This window comes from Amyelois transitella, chromosome 8 (genome assembly GCF_032362555.1).
Source record: "Amyelois transitella isolate CPQ chromosome 8, ilAmyTran1.1, whole genome shotgun sequence".
Lineage (NCBI taxonomy): Eukaryota > Metazoa > Arthropoda > Insecta > Lepidoptera > Pyralidae > Amyelois > Amyelois transitella.
The window spans coordinates 1,657,235-1,675,805 of NC_083511.1; the positions used below are offsets into that span (position 1 = coordinate 1,657,235).

Genomic DNA, 18,571 nt, shown 5'->3' on the forward strand with positions numbered 1-18,571 from the left:
TCTCAATTTGATTTTGAGTAGGTATTATGCCGTGGCGCCGACGATGTTAAGTCGGAGGTCCTTTTTTATGCCCCAATCCGTGTAATCTCTTATATTGCGGTTAAGATTATGTGCTGAGATTTTGATATGCTGGTTGTGTGTGAGAATTTAAGATGTCCACATAGACTCTTTATTGCTATTATTGTACTTACTAATAGGTACTATTATATTATTTTCATATATTTATAGTTCGACTTCTTATTATTGTGCATGATATTTTGCAACATTGATCTATTAATGGCTTTTATACACCCAGTCTCGAATATACTAGCCCAGTGAAATCTTCTCTGAGTCTATACTTAGGCATGAACCTAGAGTCAATAACATTTTGATTAGATATACTATACATATCTAATGTATTTTGATATTCTTTACTTGTCTGTATAAAAAAAAATGTAAATGAAGCGAGAGTCAATGTCAATGTCAAGTTGACAGTTTATTTTACATGAGCTAAAGTTGATTGCTTTGCTTTTCGTGTGGGTTGGTTTCAGACTTTCATACAGAAATCTGATAGAATTAAAGCGATAATATTATTGTAGCACTTCATAAACCATTTTAACATGTGAGTGATGAGTTGTACGGAAAATGAAAGTGGCTCTTTTGTCGTGTTCTTCTTGCCGGCCGTCGTTGGCTGCTTGACCATACTTCTGGCCAGGCGGTGGGCAAATTCGCAAGTGAGCGGCACTTCATCGACTGCTGTGTCCAGGAGACGAAAGATCATTAAAGATCCGCTTGTTAAACGGCCTCTACCGCCAATTGCCACTAAAATGGTGGCTCCGGGTTCCAAGAAGAGCTCTGTGACTAAACGGGTAAGATTCTGGAATCGTTCGGCGCAAAATTGTCCAATTATTCCTGGGAACTGGGTCCTTGTTGAGTGGAATTCCATATATATATTATTGTATGTCAAAATATTTTTTTCAGGCATCATTACCGGCTGAAGAAGATGTGAATAGTTCAGGCAAACGCGTCGGGCGGACTCGGGTCCCGCCAGCGCCCACGCCTGCACCCACTACAGATGTTAAGTTAGCTGATGGCCCTATGCCACCAAAACACATCCCGTTCCCATTCATACCCCATGATGGGCCTTTGTTGTTTGAAACTATGACTTTTGTTTTCACATTAATAGCAACGGGATTGCAATTCCTTAATCTGTATAGAACCGCTTGGTGGTTGCCACATTCTCATACTAATCAGGCAATGGTGAGTGTCTTTATAAAGTAGGTATAATTTAATTAACTATTGAATGTAAAATTCTCTAAATATAGATTTAGGTTATTCATTAACATTTGTATAAAGTTTGAGCTAGAACATCACTTTCTTTTGGTATAAATAGAAATTACTTAAAAAAATCATAAAAATCACAACTAAATATCTACATAAGAAGAATTTATTTAGTTATGATTAGTATTTGACCATAATGGACTCTGATTAATGTATTTTAAAATTTCAGAACTTCTACCTGATCGACCCTCACTTAGTCGCTTTTATAGTGACAATTATATGCAGAAGATTCCTTCTGTGTGTGACATTGGCTGTTTTGAAGTACTTCCTAGCACCGAAACTCATGCCACATGCCACTATAGCAGCCAGGTAGTATTTAACTTCAGAATTAGGATAATAAACATTTTCTATTTTAAAACCTATATTCATTTTTGATTTGATTAACTGAACGAAATTTCAAGTTTATAAAATGTTCATATTACAGAATGTTTATTTTGGGCGTGGTATTGGGTGCTCTGGCATGGTGCACGTACTTCATGGTGCTCAAGTACCCAATATTGAAAATTTTCTTCTTGTGTTATCCGTGAGTATTTATTTATTTAGTAAAGCCTTTGATATACTTATTATGATGGACACATTAAAGATCACAATGTGCCTTCCAAATTTATGATTTTATTAGGTAAACAAATAAATCCTTTTTTCTAGCCTAGTCTTTGACTACCTAACTAGCCTTGATATCATGGATTTTTTGGTTTACTCCACTTTGGTCACCTGGGTGATCAATTTCCACATTTTTCACGACACCACTTTTGTCGCGCGACAAACTATCGCTGTTTCGCTTTTTACTATGACGTGAAACGGGACAGCAATAGTTTTTCACGCGATAATAACGCGCGAGCTATGCTACGGGAGCTGAAGTAAGGCAAAAACTTTCTGAGATCTTTCAGTGTAAAAGGTTATATGTAGTAAAAGCATATGGTTATATTAGCAAAATGATTGATGTGAGTCCAAATTAGATCTTTAAATTTTTCATTCTAATTTGTCATACAATTATACATATACCATATCAATAAAAATATACATGACGACTTCCCTCATTCCAGAGTCGTTATCTACTTCCTACTGTTCGGCTTCCAATCGGGCCCATTCCTCGAGCTGAACAATTCCGAGACTCCACCGATGCACTGCTGCAGCCACGACCCCCAACAGGTCCGAGCGGAAGTGGAGGTCCTTAGGCAGGACTTCAATCTGAGAGTCAAGAAAATACTCTTCAATTCCATAGTGGGAGCGTATTATTCTAGTTTTATACCGTGCTGTTTTGCACAGGTAAGTTAAAACATACACACATATAATCACGTTTATATCGCTTGCGGGGTAGACAGAGCCAACAGTTAAAAAGACAAAGGCCATGTTTAGCTGTTTGTCTTGATGATAGAATTGAGATTCAAACAGTGACAGGTTGCTAGTCCATCGCCAAAAAAAAAACCCTAAGTCTAAGCCTATATCTTAGTCGTCTTTTACGACATCCACGGGAAAGACGAGGAGTAGTCCTATTCTTTTTTTTATTGGTGAACCACACGGCACGATTACATTATTATTAACTGTTCTATCCAGTAGCAGAGTTCACTTTTGTTTGTATGTATGTTTCCATTATCAGTAGACAACAAACTCCTAGTGTATAAAACAATTCTCAAACCAATCTGGACTTATGGACTACAACTGTGGGGTAGTGCTTCTGACTCCAATATCTCATGCCTGCAAAGAGTGCAAAATAAATTACTCAGAAACATCAGTGGCGTGCCCTGGTATGTTACGAACGCAGAAATCCATGAACACCTGGAAATTACTACAATAAAGGAAGAACTCCTAAATGTCGGCCTGAGGTACCGGGAGAGGCTCGTAAAGCACCCAAACATACTTGCACAGCAACTCACAAACCGCAGCTACAGATACAAAGCGATTAAAGAGGAAAGACATCCTATAAATCGGAATGAGTAGATATCCTCACTGGGGGATACACTCTAATGTCAAGAGCCTAAAACACATTTGCTAAAAGTGGATGCACTGATCGCAAATATAAACATATATAAAAAAATGTATGTTTCCAGTCGTACCTCTACTACGATGTGTACGCGTCGTCCCAGCAGACTGTATTCGTGTGGGTCGGTCTGTTCGGCCGCTACGCGAGTCAGTTGCTCTCGGCCGCGCATTGCGATGTCGCACATCGCAGCGCCCTGCACCTGGGCAGGTGGCAGCTGGAGACTAACTGTACAGGTGAGTCCTGGTTTACCCCCGCCCCCCAAGAGGTGAGTTCTAATATCTCTCTCAATTCTATATTATTAGTGCCGTGTGGTTCCCGGCACAAATACAAAAAATAATAGGACCACTCCATCTCTTTCCCATGGATGTCGTAAAAGGCGACTAAGGGGTACGCTTATAAACTTGGGATTCTACTTTTAGGCGATGGGCTAGCAACCTGTCACTATTTGAATCTCAATTCTATCATTAAGCCAAATAGCTGAACGTGGCCATTCAGTCTTTTCAAGACTGTTGGCTCTGTCTACCCCGCAAGGGATATAGACGTGACCATGTGTATGTATGTGAGTTGTAACTGCAACCTGACTGGTAGAGACGGGTTCAAACCGCTAAGGTGCCAGATTAAAATGTGTGATGGGCATGGATGCACAGTTTCAATTCTTACCTCGGCCATGTGTAAATAAGTCTTTTTCTGAGCTAGGCACATTATATAAATATATAAATAAATAAATAAAGAAGAGACAAAATGAAGTACCAAAAGTATGCCGACTGTAGGTACAATATATACACTACACCGTATAATCTGTACAGTATACAATACACGTCTCACGCACACACTCTCAGCAATAGTGTGACAGCCGGCCGCCATTACGATGCTACACTACAATGTATCCCCGCAGAGGGCGGCGCGGGCGCGGCTGCGGCGTGGTCGGGCGCGCGGCTGTGGCGCGGCGGCGCGCGCGCGCAGGCGGGCGCGGCGCGGTTCGCGGCGCGCGCGCCCGCCGTGGCCGCCACGCCGGGCTGCAAGCACCACGCCAGGTTCCACGTCAGTGTCTCACTACCACCTCTGTATTTCTTACGGGGCAGACAGTCTTGAAAAAACCTCGTTTAGCCGTACATATAGTTTATTAATTAAATTGAGATTCAGTAGTGACATGTTGCTAGCCTATCGCCTACAAGAAGGATTTCAACATTATTAGCCTTGCCCTTGGTTGCCTTTTCATCGACTTCCATGGGTAAGATATGGAGTGGTCCTATTCTTAAGTGGTGAGAACCACACGGAAAACAAATTGAGATTCAGTAGTGACATGTTGCTAGCCTATCGCCTACAAGAAGGATTTCAACATTATTAGCCTTGCCCTTGGTTGCCTTTTCATCGACTTCCATGGGTAAGATATGGAGTGGTCCTATTCTTAAGTGGTGAGAACCACACGGAAAACGTATGTACGTTTTCCGTGTGGTTTATTTTTGGATAAATTATGGGACATATCTCGCCAACGAAATATCTGGCCTGCTCGGGCGAAATGTCCATATCCTTTGCAGGGCAGACGGAACCGACAATTTTGAAATTGCTGTAAAGACATGTTGGGCTGTAATTAAATATTAAAGAGCAAAGCCAACTGACATAGTTCTGCAGCTAAATATGCCAAAGCTTACATAATTCTCCTTAGTTACGGTTGCTATGGACTGTTGATTGACTAAGAGATCATAAAATTTCATGCAAGCTCGCTTTTGGGTGCTCTTAGATCTAACCTTCTCACAGGAGATTCCTTATCCCTTCCAACTTTCCAAGTCACATTGCTGTATTCACTAATTTAATTTATATGAAAATATAACCGCGTGAATAAACAACACATCATCTCAGCCGCTTCAGTACATAGATGTTTCCTCAAAGATTACATCTACCTGCAAAATATGGCTCTAATCACAAGTGCTATAGAGAATGAAGTTTTTAACAATTTTTTTTTGTTTCAGATGGTGTTTATAAACCCATCAGTGCTGCTGTGCGTGTTATTATGTCTGCAATTATCTCTCATAGTGTTACAACTGTGCCTACTATTCAGCTCTATAACGTGGCACAACTTTATTTCCATAATTATGTTACTATTCATGAACTATTACACGTTATTCAAGATGATGCGCGATTATCTGATAGCTTGGAAAGTGTATAGAGCGGAAAATATAATACAAGACAAGAACGGACCTATACCGGGATTAAATTAAGTCAAATTGTTCTTTTTTGTTCAGTCGCATTACGATGTTTTCTTTATATACCCTTAGGAATATTGAGACATTAAAAATCGACATATAATAAGATTATAGAAGTGACATATTGTACCATAAATTATACGAATGATGTGTGATGTGACATCTCGCACTGCTGACGATTTCAGTGCAGTTAAAAAGTTGTCAAATAAATGTCAGAATTGAGAAACTAGTTGAAAATAGAACGTGACAGTTATTTCTGTCACATCTAATTCTACTATAACTTGCCGCTTCTATACTCTTATATTATTTCGAATTCTATGATGCATCCTGACTATCGAACCAATGTTGTAATCAAAATTTAATATGCCTGTCATCAATTTATTTATTTTTTTACGTAAAAGTACAAACCGCGCCAAAATTTCCTTTAATTGTTAATTTATTTAATTAATGTTTAGAGTGAAGTCGTTATTATCGTTTATTTTTATTTATTTCTTCAAGTAAAACTATGAAAAAATAATTATTTATTTTGTACTTAAGTTGTTTAGGAATCGCGCGTATATTTATTAAAAAAAATCGAACAAAAAAGCTAATTTCTTAACTAATAACATTGTGAAATTGTATAAGACTGAAGTAATTAAAGTCATTTCTTTAAAAAAAACAGTGGTCTATGAGTTAACAAACGAGTGTAAGTCAATTTTTTGTGTAAATCCATTAACTACCGAAATCTTGAACAATTATATCATTAACTTGCCATATTTATGACTTTTATTAACTTCCTTCAACAAGATGGTCAAGAGCCCTAAATCAAAGAGTTTGCGTGAATGTAGATGAAGTCAAATAAGTTACGAAGTGCTGTATAATCATATGCAGCAGCTTATCCGCTTGATCGTGGTTATGAACGAACTTACGGATGTAATAACAGCTAGTGGTAAAATAACAAACATTATAAAAGCTTATAAAAAAATGGGACAGGGCCGGCCTCATCGAACTTTTCAAGACCAGATTTCGAATGGCTTAATAAAGGAACGTGTTAGGAGTATCCGTAATCGTCGAATATGCATAAAAAGAATAATGAGAGAGGTCTGTAAGGATCGTAGCTAGTGGAAATCCATTGTCTCTGTTTACCTACACCTATGGGAGACAGGCGTAACGTAATGGTATGTATCTATGTATTTATAACGCACGTCGTATAATTTTATAATTTTTCGGATAATCCTACAGAGAAGAAAGATAAATGTTTTATCATCATTCGTAAATCGGACGATTAGGCGACTATCTGTCCTTTTGATCAACATGACACTGTTAACAGGGGAACTTATACCAGCTTGTTATTTATGATCATTGATCACACCTTTTTCCAAAGGGTTAGATATGCAGAAACAATCTTTCCACAATTACTGCATACTTCTTTTGTTTCAATGACATTCATTGCTTTCTTCTTGCAAGTTTACCAATTTAGGTACTCTTGACCTGACCTTTTCTGTGCTGTAATTTGGTACAAAAAATCCCGATCGTTATCAACTTAAAACTTCAATTAATTGCGTTCAGTGGATTCACTGTGTAAACTCGTTAGTCATAAGTATTGTTTTAAATTAGTAGGTGCAGATTGAACTAAAATAAAATAGTTAGATTTACCGTCTTTTTTATAACAAAATATATATACATAACCATATTTAATCTATTGATTATAAATACAAAATATACATTGTTTATACACAAATAAAAGTTTCAACAATCACTTTACAAATACCCATGAAGGCCCTTTATTACTATCATTGATTTGAACTTTGTTTGACTTCATTTTATCTCTAACGACGTCACATGCACTTAGTAATTCCTTGTCCTTTCTACATAAAGCATTCTGCCTGACCACTTGCCGGAATTCAACCAAAGTGTCAATCAATGAATTTGATACAGTATCTTCTGAAGATTGCTTCAATGTTAGTCCGAATTTCATAAGAACGTTTGTAACATAATCAGCAATCAGTAACACAGGTACCGGATAGTACCCATTTGTATCCATTTTCATAAGTTTATTCGTATTCTGTATCAAATTTTGCAGGTTACTAATACATGTTGCAGTGTCGAAATCTGCTTTTAAGGCTTCCAAGTTATCTTCTTCAATTTTCTGCAAATCTTTCAATAATTTGTCCTTGTAGTCACCACTTTCAAATGCAGTACTGTTAACATAAACTTCGGCATCTTTTAAAAAGAATTTGAATTTCTTGAGGACATCTTCAGCTGTTCTCATTACCTTTTCATTGTACTCTATTGGATATCTGTAGTTTGACATTAGACACGCCATACGAAATGTGTCTGCACTGTATGAATTTAACAATTCTGCTATTGATATTGTATTCTTCAGTGATTTTGACATTTTTATGTCACCCGAGACATGTAAATGGCCGACATGTATCCAATAGTTAGCCCATTGCTTAGTGTTATGAAATGCGCAAGATTGAGCTTCCTCATTTTCATGGTGCGGGAATTGTAGGTCGATGCCACCAGCATGAAAATCCAATTGACAGCCAAAAACCTTGCTCACCATTGCTGAGCATTCAATATGCCATCCAGGTCTGCCTTTGCCCCACGAGACTTCCCAACTTGGCTCCCCAGGTTTTTCACCTTTCCAAATGGCAAAATCCATTTTGTTTCGTTTATCACTACTGCTTGGCTCACCTGAATCTTGCATTTTCTGCAATTTACCATATGCAGGGAATTTACTTGTATCAAAATAAACAGATCCATCGCCAGCTACATAAGCCATATCAGAATCTATTATCTTTTGTACAAAATGTTCAATACAACTAATATGTTCAGACACCCTAGTAATAATCATTGGTTTTTCCACATTGAGGCTGGCCAAATCTGTCCAAAATTCATGCTCGTATTGTTTTGCTATCGCTCTGAAATTGGTTTTAGTTTCTTGGCCCTTTTTTATTATCTTATCATCAATATCAGTGACTCCCATAGCAGTGACAAGTTTTATATTGAAGAAAGATTTGAGGATTCTTTGAACAATATCCAGTTTAACATAGCAGCTTGCATGGCCTATATGTGCAGAATCGTACACCGTAGGGCCACAGGAGTACCACGTAGCTACGTGAGGGTCACTCAGAATTACAGGAACGCGCTGATCGGCGACGCAGTTGTAAATATAGATACCCGTGGGGTTCCCATTTGGCATTAGCCATTTCGTCTCCTTGTATGGCTTTAAACTACAAACGTGAGACAGTTTTCTACTGAATATTGGTAGCAATCTCATTTTGATTTTTACATACAGAACTACGTGCATAGCAAACAATACAAGTCAAAAACTGATACTGATGAAGGAGAAGACATACGAATACGACACGACAAATTATTTATATTATGTAGATACTCTAAGCACGACGGTCACAAAAAAAATAAAAACATTTTTATTTACAGTCTATTTTACTTTACAGTAAAAACATCAGCTGTCTTTTGACATTGACATATTATATGTTTTATATTGGACAGCTAAAGACCGTCCTGCCGCTTACGTCCTGATTGATCGCCAATAACACTCTTAAAGCTAGTTGAATTTGGATCTAATTCGGCTCGTCTTTGCCGCAATGTACGAAAACTAATCATAAACGTCAATGTCAAAACTATAAGTTCTTATCATTGTCTTTAGTCAAATAAATTTTATTTTCTTCGTTGTTTATGTACTCCAATTTTTCGAAAGATTATTCTTATTTTACTTTATTAAAATATAATAAGAATAAAAGACAAAAATGATTACATACGGGCCCGACGAAGTCGGTCTCGAAGATAAATCCTCCTGCGCTACCATTAGAGCTGATCTCAAGATGTGTTTATTGAGTAGTGATTGCTGTAAAAAGGTTAATTTTATTTTTGAAAATACGTTAGTACAATTATAGTCATGAAATTCACTCACTCTTTACACGAGTCACTCTTTACTTTTTACCATCATAGCAAAACAAACAAATTATTTATTTGAATGGTTGAGCAATTCTTTAATGGCTGTGTTATTACTTTTTAGGACAAGAAAACACCAAGAGACTGCCTAAGAGAGGGGTCAGTACCTGATGAATGTATTCAACTACGGCGCCTCTTTTTTGAATGCAAACGTTCATTGGTAAGTCACATTATTTTATCAACAATTTATTTTATACCTCTCAAATGTTAGGTGCCAAATCTTGGTATGAAGTGACTGAATTTTTGTATTTAGATTCTGTTCAAAAAAATAATTATTGACTTTCATTAAGAAATCACATGCAAAGTATTGCAGCCGTTTTGTACCCGCCCAAATAATGTGTTATGTACATCGTTATATTTCAAACAGTTTTTTGTTTATTGATTCAATTATTTTAGCAATTGTTTAATTGTAGTGACACAAAAGAGAAACAATAGTCACTGTGCCTATTATTTGTTTCAATTATATTTCAGTTGGACAACAGAAGGAGATTCAGAGGGCACCGCGGTTACTGAATGCCTGTGATTTTATTAGAGTAATAGTTATGTTAATTATAATAATGTCAAGTCAATACAAATGTTTTGTTTAATAAAGTTAATTGTTTTGATAAGAATGCTTTTCAACTGGACCTCTTTTGAAGAATCCTCAAAAAATAAGATATATATATCTTATTTATTTTATATATATATTATTTATAGGTATGCAGAGATTGTGGCAACTCTCTGCCTACCTATCCGGGAAAAAGGTGTGATTTTATGTATGTATGTAATAATATATAAGGGAACAAGGAGTTTTAAAAAGAAAATCCTCTTAAAAAATGGCACTAATACTGTAGGATTGCAATAAAAATATATGTATGTGAATGAATCTTCAGGCAAAAGCTGGTTTTGTTATTTAAAGAAAAAATAAGACGGGAAAAACCCTGTAGAGAGTGAAATAAAATCTCACATTACATTTTTCAATTTAATATAAAAATAATTGAAATTCAATTATGTATTCTATAGTAATCTATAATAAGAACATCTCCATTTTGCAAACTAGCTTTTCAAGCCAAGCAATAAAACTATTTTTTTTAATAAAATGTAACAATTTTTATATTACTAAATAGATTGTATTTAAATAAAATTTAAAAAGATTGTAGATATCCCTTTATTTACATACTCAATATTTGAAAGTAAATGAGTATTGTGTATTTTTTACTTATTCAGTAAAAAATAAAACAATATCAGACAACCGTCACCTAGTTTCGTGTTTGAGTAATTTTATAGTTTCCTTTATTTGTAACTCTAAATAACATATTTATCTCACTTTTATACATATAACACGACTTTTTGAACAGTACCTTTCCAAATTTTAACATGCATCGACATTCGAGTTCGAATCTAATAAAAATTATATTTATGTACGTACCTAGTGAAAAAAGACTTCGAAAAGTAATCTCACAATTTTATGTCTCAGCAAATTTCATTTCGTATTTATTAAAAAAGTTGATCATCAGTATCTTAAACCTGTTGTAAGAATGGGACACTGTTATGACAGAAGTCATCCAATTTGAACATAAATTAAAAAAAACCTCCTGAGGGAATTATAAAGAATTAGGCCCAATTTTTTTGTAAGTAATCAATTTACAAATGTAAATGAGAACGAAATTTCGCAAAAACTCTTTTGACTACTTTTTAAATTGACGGTAGGAATTGGCAATTTTAAGAAAACCCTATTTGACTATTTCACTATTTTAAAATACTACATAAAACTAAAGCAACTGGGATTCAATCTTCCACATTCATTATATTTGTAAGCTTTATTTCTAACTACAAATTGACTAGGATTAGCACCACCTGCAAAATAATATCCGTGATAGTGTTGTGCGTAAAACAAATATATTTACCTACTCATAGAATGATTTAAAATTCAATGACATCATTAAAGTATGAATTTTTAGTAAATAAAAATATTAACTTATATTTAATTTTATTTGGTTTAAAACTTGTAAATAAAATTAAGACGACTTAAAACGATGCCAAAAATATATTTGTTTTCATACTATATAATTTTAATCTCTAAGTAAACCATTACTATTTTTAATTAACCATTTAGAATAAGAACAAATAAACAATAATATCTATAAGTAACACAAAAAATAATTATCATATACAAAAGTACATATTAGAACTAATTTAGAATAATCTTCTATCGCTGTTTATTCAATAATTATTTGCTTACGAATTTGATAAAAATATTATAGTTACAATGTGTTATTATACTATTATAATTATTAATTATAAATAGGCGACAGCTTTTTGTTTTAATATTTATGGCACTTCTATTGATTGATATTCGTAAGTTTACGGACTGATTTATTTAAATACAAACTTTTTTAAAGTAAGTGAACAGGTGATGATGGTATTTTTAATTTATATAGTTAGACTTTATTTATTGAAATTTATCCATATCCTTTAAAATATTTGAACTTAAATAAATCAGGTCTTATAGTTATATCTATTTCATCATTAAAAAGCATGTCTATTAAGTATATTGTTTCAAAGCCTAAATATTTGTGTGCGCAACTGTTTCGATCACATCGTTTATAGGCAATTGGATTGGTCGTTATAATACCATAATGATCTAAAACAGATATTGTCACAGAAATGATTTAATTTTATTTAATTTCAATGCCCCATTGACAGTGAATAAGTATAATTGAACACGTAAATCCCCAGCAATAGCTAAATAATTTACTTCTTAAGTAGGTAGGAGGATATTTAGACCGAATTTAATAATTGGAGACTTTAATAATGAAGGTAAAATTAAAGCAAGCAGCGTAATTTTTCAATTTCACGTTAAGTTTTTTTTTAAACATTCATTTTATATTTTGAACAAGTAGGTCATTTCTTTGAAGTTAGTAGTATGTACTGATATGTATATTAGATATGTACGAAACGAAATCTATAAGTGATTACTATAAACCGCTACAATGAGTTCTGGATTTAATTTTACTTGTATTGTAGTAACGTGCAAATATTTTTTTTTTGTACTTAAACACTTTTGGAAGACTTATTCTAAATTTCTATTTTTGAAAACGGCGATTTTGCTGAAACGCTTTTCTTTTTAAATAAAGAATATACGACAAGCATGGACGACAAGATTGAAAATCTAGATTTACAAAGACGAAATTAATCTTTCACCGTCTGAGGTTAATTACTGGGGCATTGTATTTGATTTATTTTTAAGTAGGTATTTAATATATTTAATTTCATTAGAATTGTCGCATCTGTCGGAAGTTACATATCTAGTGTGAATCAACATTTTGTGACATAAAAGTACATAATAAAATTATTTTTAATAGTGCTATAGAGTCAAATTAAAATTCTTTCATTAAATTAATACTTATAAAAACGACAGCAAATGAGGTAATTTAATTTAAACCCAAATATATGTGATAGGTAAAAGTAAAAAGTACACAAAAAAATAACGGGTTTATGCTTAACTATATTCAAAACATTCTGAAAGTCGTTGCATAAAAAAAATTAAGATAGCCCGCGATGGGCAGGGCGAAATTTAAAAAAAGACACTGTTTCGCTTTAATTTCCAAAGTAAGTAATAGGTTTTACATTTTTTTGCCATGTCGGCGACTTTAAATGTGTATAAACCCTTTCAATTTTATTACCTTTGATAATACCTACTCCGACAGATAGGGAAAAATTTTGTGGTAAAAGCTATATAAGTAATTTAGGAATACAAAGATTTTAGAGCTAAAGCGTTTTAGTGATTATAAAATGTTGAAAATATATCTTCAAATATCTATCGTCTCACACTTTCGGTAGGAATAGAACACGTCTTCGACTCACAAGTACAATCATACTGTCCTTAACGATTTATATTAATACTTTGGTCCATTATGTTCACAACATGTGCTGTCCAATGACCAACTGATTACAAACATCCTGATAGTAACATTTTTTGTATGAAAGAAATGTAACAGTCTCACATTCTTTACGCAACATTTTAACTAGTTAAAGTAAAATTTGCTAACGTTAAACGTTTTCAAAGATGTTTTTGATAATCGCAAGTTTTTCATGAACGTAAGAAGTGGGTATCTTTACATACTTTAATAGTTTAGCAAATTTCAAATTTTAGTTAAAATAGGTAGATACATTATCTTGAACATTATTGTAATTCGTTACCTTAAAGGCCAAAAATAGCGTCTGTTTCTTTCGTTTGAAAATAATAGATTTAAAGTCAAATAGTATCGTGGAAAATGTTGCTTAATGAGTTCAAGACTGAGACAAATATCACATGATGATAATTTTTATGACTTGAAAAGGTTGCAGAAGTCAGGTGTAAATATGATGCAGGAAATGTAATATTATTTCCCAACGTCATCAGTCATCATGTAATATCTGCCTTATATTTAGGAACAGTGTTATGCTCTTCGCAAACATCAATTGACATATATGTAAGTTCTTGCCTGAAATCGTTCGTACAAATTTATTGGTAGCATGTTACTGTTATTATACCAATTTTGAATTCATCTAAATTAGTTTGTTAAGATATGGGTATTTATAGCGTCTTCGAATACAGTGCAACTTGGCGTGGTTAAGACTGTACGTTTGTCCGGATTTCTTCATAGATAGTAACAGCAGAGATCTAAAAACTACGTTCTTACTAGTAATGGCTTAACACTGTTCCAACCTGTAAATTTTACCAATACAAATTACAAGAAGTCTCTGAAAATCTTCAGTGGAAGTACCTTAACCATCACGAGATCAAATGTCCTACAGGACAACACAAACTCGGCCTTTCAGGCCTTCCTTCTACTAGAAAGTCTGAATGGGCCTATAAAGCCCCGTGTAACCACATAACCTCGCTCTGAGCGCTGTAATCAACATGGCGGCGCCGGACAAGTTGTCCAACAAGTTGGCACACTCGCAGACCAGCAGGTACATTTTGTCGCCGTGTTGCGCGACTGATTTGTGAAGCGCGATCTTTCGCATCCCTACTGAGTGAGGGAGATGTCGGTATAGCATCCTGGCTCCGGTCCAGTACAGCCAATTCCTCTCGAACCGTTCCCCGTCGTCTCCTTCGAAGACCTGGAAGCAAAATGTTAAGGTTCGTGACCGAGTTTTAAAAGATTTCTGGCTTTATTTTATTTACTGGAATGTTTTTGTGACCTTATTCAACAATCTAGTAATTCTTGTTTTATTTGTATGTTTCTCCAAACAAGTACGTACAAAAAATTTTAAAAGAAAACTTGATAAATGGCTGTTACGTACGATAAACATAACAACCCGTAATCACATAAGTATTTAATAAGTGGTTACGGAATAGGGCAGCGTGCCTTCCATCAGTGGAATGGTCAATTATTCTTTTTTAGTTTGATTCAGTATCTAAGACCATCGAGCATGTAGTCAAATAGCGTTGTAAAGGAATAGAATGTACCTTATATACACTAATAATAAATCCTGTTGTAGGCGTGTGGGATTTCTTCGGCCCCCCAGCTAAATCATTGAACGGAGGTCTGCATATCATTGCGACTTCACTGTATAAATCCAACGTATGAGCAGCCGAGTACCTCATCGCCTTAGGGTCAAACTTGGTCAAGGAAGCACTTCTCATGTTATTGTAGAAGAGTAAAGGATCAGACTGCGTCGTGTTTATCACATAGTATGATATGAATGGAAATTCTGCGTTCCTCTCCATGTTCGCCAGTAGCATCCCGCCTACTGCCGTATTTGCTTGAGCCACGTCATTTAATAGTTCGCCAGCAGCTAATTTCTGTTTGATCAAAGGTTTGGCCAGCGGTGATTCGAGTATTGGTTCTATTGGCTCCAGGGGGCTCATCAAATGAGCGAGGATGCAGAGTTTTGGGTCGGCGACTTCGAGGATGCTGAGGGAATTGTGGAGGTTTTTCGTTGTTTGACCCTTCTCGGGAGTCGGCGGCGGCACGGGAAGCTGGAAATAGAAGAGAAATTATTAATGGAAATCATCCTAGAATCACAGACATGGAGGAATAAAAAATTAATCCATCAAATGAATTTGAACACATGTGGATTCTTCCTGTTCGAAATTCATACTAAGTTCTTAAATTTTTCTTTTTTATTTGTTTATATTCTATTTTAATAAACATTTGTCAAGATACGTACCGGAACACCATCTGGCAAAAAACGATCAAGAGCATGCGCGGGAATGACGAAGCAGTCTCTTTCTAGAGTCGCCAGCGAGACCGGTTCCGTGCGCCTGCGCTCGTGGCCTGTGGTCGTAGGGGGCCTGAAAAAGATCAACATAATTTGTCATTATACATTAAATACATATATACATAAAATCACGCCTCTTTCCCGAAGGGATAGGCAGAGACTACCACTTTCCACTTGCCACGATCTATGCATACTTCCTTCGCTTCATCCACATTCATAACTCTCTTCATGCAAGCTCGGCGGTTTCGGGTACTTTTGACCTGACCCTTTACCAGGACGTCCTTAATTTGAAACACACACATTAAATACCTACATTTGGTATTATAATGTCACGCATCATGTTTGACACCAATATTTGACAGGGCGCCCTTTTTGACATTCTCTCTTTTATCCAGCTCCCATTCTAGGGGAGGGTGACGATACACTTTACGCCTCGCATAGAAATGCCATCGCGGAACCTTGTTTTGTATATATATAATAATCGGATGTCTGAATCGGATGATGATTGGATGTCTGAATCGGATGATGATCGGATCGGATTTGTCGGATTTCTTGCGTTGCCTTTCTTGAAGCCGCTCCACCACCTCAGATCCTAAGAGGTCAGAGTAGAATACCGGACCCACCCCGAGTGGTTCGATATTATCTAAAAGGTTCCTACCTACGTGCGCGATTAGTAAGCCTTTGCTCAACATATTTCTTATGTTTTACTACATACATAATATTTAATTTTGTTAAGGGCAATAACGATAATTTTTATTGTATTACCTAATGCTGAAGTAGCTTTGTTATGGATCTGCGAGGTATCAAGTAAATATAATCATACCTGTCCCATCTCATGAGAGAGACGGAGGGCTCCCTGGTGACGAGGGGCTGCGGGGGCTCCGGCTCGGGCCCCGTGCCGCCGCCTATCACTGGACCGCATCTTTCTGGAAAAAAAAGAAATCCAATTATACAAAAGTGAAGTGAGCGATCTCGTGAACGGATTGATTTTTGTTTTGAGAACAGAGACTTCGGCAGTGTCATTAGAATCCTATAATTGTAATGTCCAATAAAAAAATTAAAAAATTACTGATAAAAAATTGTGAGCCTATGCCCTTGGATTCTGCCACAGGATTCTGCATAGGAAAATAACAGTAAAGAAAATGATATCGTTATTTTTAGCGTTCTAGACATGACTAGACAGTGCGTTTTTAGGGCAGACTATGTATGTATTACACATTCGAAAAAAATATTTTTTTCTTTTTATATGTTATAATTTTCTTAGGTTCAATCATTAATAGTCTTACAACTGGCATAGTTCAAAACACGCAGCTATTGCAATATCAGTTATGCAGAAATAGTCAAGGAATAGAGCCAAATTTTAGAACCGACGTGCACCAGTTCTGTCTGTCTGTCTGACACGACGTCTCGTAATAACTTTACCTGGTAATGCGTGTCCAATCAAATACACCGACGCATAAACTGTCCGTCATCTAGTATTTTTAGAATTTTTCACGTCGCGTTGCCGTTTAAACTAGACAAAACTTATAAAATTAAGGTTAGGTATAATTTAGTAATACAGTTATTTTTTTAGATTTACAGCTTTATATAATTTTGTAATGCCGCCGTTATCAATAAACACTCGTCTTCAGCATCTCGAGTTTCTCGACCCTCGGCCTTACGAAGTAGGTACAACTAAATTCACAAAGAAATCCCTGAACTTCGTGGAGGAAAATCCCAAAACAGGACTTGCATGTCCTCAATACACCATCTTCACGCCAAAATATAATTAATCGTTGCGGCAGCGCATTTACGAGACCAAACAATACACTTACCTGATCCGTCGTTGTATTGCGCGCTGCTGCGCGGCGCAGCTGATAGGAACAGGTGGGTTTTCAGAGTCTTAGTGGTATAGTGGTTCTCCTCCATGAATGAGTACCGCTCTCGGTCGCGACGTTTGGCATTCCTTCCTGCGCCCAGCGCCCCCCGCGCCTTCCCCCCACCCCCGCTCGACCCCATACTCTTTTCCCCGCTGAAGTTCTTCCGAAACATCAAATTCATCTTGGAAGCTTGCCACCTTGTGTCCCACTTACACTTTACAAATCCCTATTAGTTGGTCCTGCTCTAATGTTGTGTCTGGTAATTAGCTACTGCCAGCCAAGATGCTAAGCCCTGCTATATTCAGATATTTCCCGTCCCGTTCCAACAACAGAATTTTAGTAGGTTTGTTTTGGTTGTTGTTTCAGTAAATAGTTTAACTAGGACTGAAAATAGTGGTATATGGTAACAGTCAACAAATGCGACGTGACTTCGTTGAGTATAGACTTCTTGATAACATAGATTTTGATCTTTCGTGATTGAGTGAATTAACTGGTAGATAAGTTTAGTCCTTAAATGTCAAAAGATATGCACAATTGCATATTTAACACGCCAGTAGGTATCTATGTTATCAAATACCGACCTATACATACATGGGTATATACTTATAAGCATAATGTTTGATTTATTACATCGTAATGTTGCCCTTTTCCAATTTAGTTTCTCTCATTTCAATCTCGGTGGTAAATTGTTCGATTAAAACCCATTATACCATGTTCAATAATGCTCTTGACTTATTCAATTACACGGTATGAAGTGTTAATAAATTCGGCGCTGATTGGCTTTGTTACACTCGCTTGAAATGATTTGGAGAGGTAAGTTGAAAAAGTCAAGATTTTTTTTTAATATGTGGAAAGAAAGTATTTTCATGTAGACAGATGGAAGGTGTTTTAATCCTCCTATAGTATACATAGAAAGGATGCAGCTTTGTTTCATTCTATAGAATTTGTTATTACACAGCTTCTTAATTGGATAAGTATTTAAAGAAAATTGCTAACTAAAATTTTATCTTTCCCAGGTTTATTTTTTCTTTTGGCGGTTCAAGATATCAGCA

The 18,571-nt window shown here is 35.7% G+C and overlaps 4 protein-coding genes across 6 annotated transcripts in view; 2 read left to right on the plus strand and 2 right to left on the minus strand.

Moving 5' to 3' along the window:
• Positions 1–485: 485 nt before the first annotated feature.
• LOC106137384 (transmembrane protein 39A) lies at positions 486–6,260 on the plus strand. Of its 2 annotated transcripts, XM_013338201.2 has the most exons (8): positions 486–848; positions 961–1,239; positions 1,490–1,629; positions 1,745–1,843; positions 2,364–2,586; positions 3,369–3,534; positions 4,197–4,342; positions 5,272–6,260. In XM_013338201.2, the coding sequence occupies exons 1-8, from the start codon at positions 609–611 to the stop codon at positions 5,518–5,520; spliced, it is 1,542 nt and encodes a 513-aa protein (XP_013193655.1). In that variant the 5' UTR covers positions 486–608; the 3' UTR covers positions 5,521–6,260. The 2 variants fall into 2 exon arrangements, with proteins under 2 accessions (XP_013193655.1, XP_060801363.1); XM_060945380.1 differs by lacking the exon at positions 4,197–4,342.
• Positions 6,261–7,119: 859 nt separating this feature from the next.
• Positions 7,120–8,962, minus strand: LOC106137344 (cysteine--tRNA ligase, mitochondrial). Its single transcript, XM_013338156.2, has one exon. The coding sequence runs from the start codon at positions 8,798–8,800 to the stop codon at positions 7,241–7,243; it is 1,560 nt and encodes a 519-aa protein (XP_013193610.1). The 5' UTR covers positions 8,801–8,962; the 3' UTR covers positions 7,120–7,240.
• Positions 8,963–9,148: 186 nt separating this feature from the next.
• LOC106137346 (cytochrome c oxidase assembly factor 5) lies at positions 9,149–10,079 on the plus strand. Its single transcript, XM_013338157.2, has 3 exons — positions 9,149–9,371; positions 9,533–9,628; positions 9,940–10,079. The coding sequence occupies exons 1-3, from the start codon at positions 9,264–9,266 to the stop codon at positions 9,979–9,981; spliced, it is 246 nt and encodes an 81-aa protein (XP_013193611.1). The 5' UTR covers positions 9,149–9,263; the 3' UTR covers positions 9,982–10,079.
• A 415-nt stretch (positions 10,080–10,494) lies between these two features.
• The window catches only part of LOC106137343 (uncharacterized), a 77,734-nt gene continuing 69,657 nt past the window's right edge, over positions 10,495–18,571 (minus strand). The window contains exons 1-5 of one of the 2 annotated variants that reach the window (XM_013338155.2): positions 17,475–17,889; positions 16,484–16,586; positions 15,610–15,733; positions 14,906–15,418; positions 10,495–14,556 (exon numbers count right to left, since the gene is read on the minus strand). In XM_013338155.2, coding sequence (XP_013193609.1) covers positions 14,284–14,556; positions 14,906–15,418; positions 15,610–15,733; positions 16,484–16,586; positions 17,475–17,700 — 1,239 coding nt within the window. In that variant the 5' untranslated portion in view covers positions 17,701–17,889 and the 3' untranslated portion in view covers positions 10,495–14,283. Of the gene's footprint in view, positions 14,557–14,905; positions 15,419–15,609; positions 15,734–16,483; positions 16,587–17,474; positions 17,890–18,571 lie in introns of those variants that run through there. The other variant, XM_060945381.1, reaches the window with a different exon arrangement.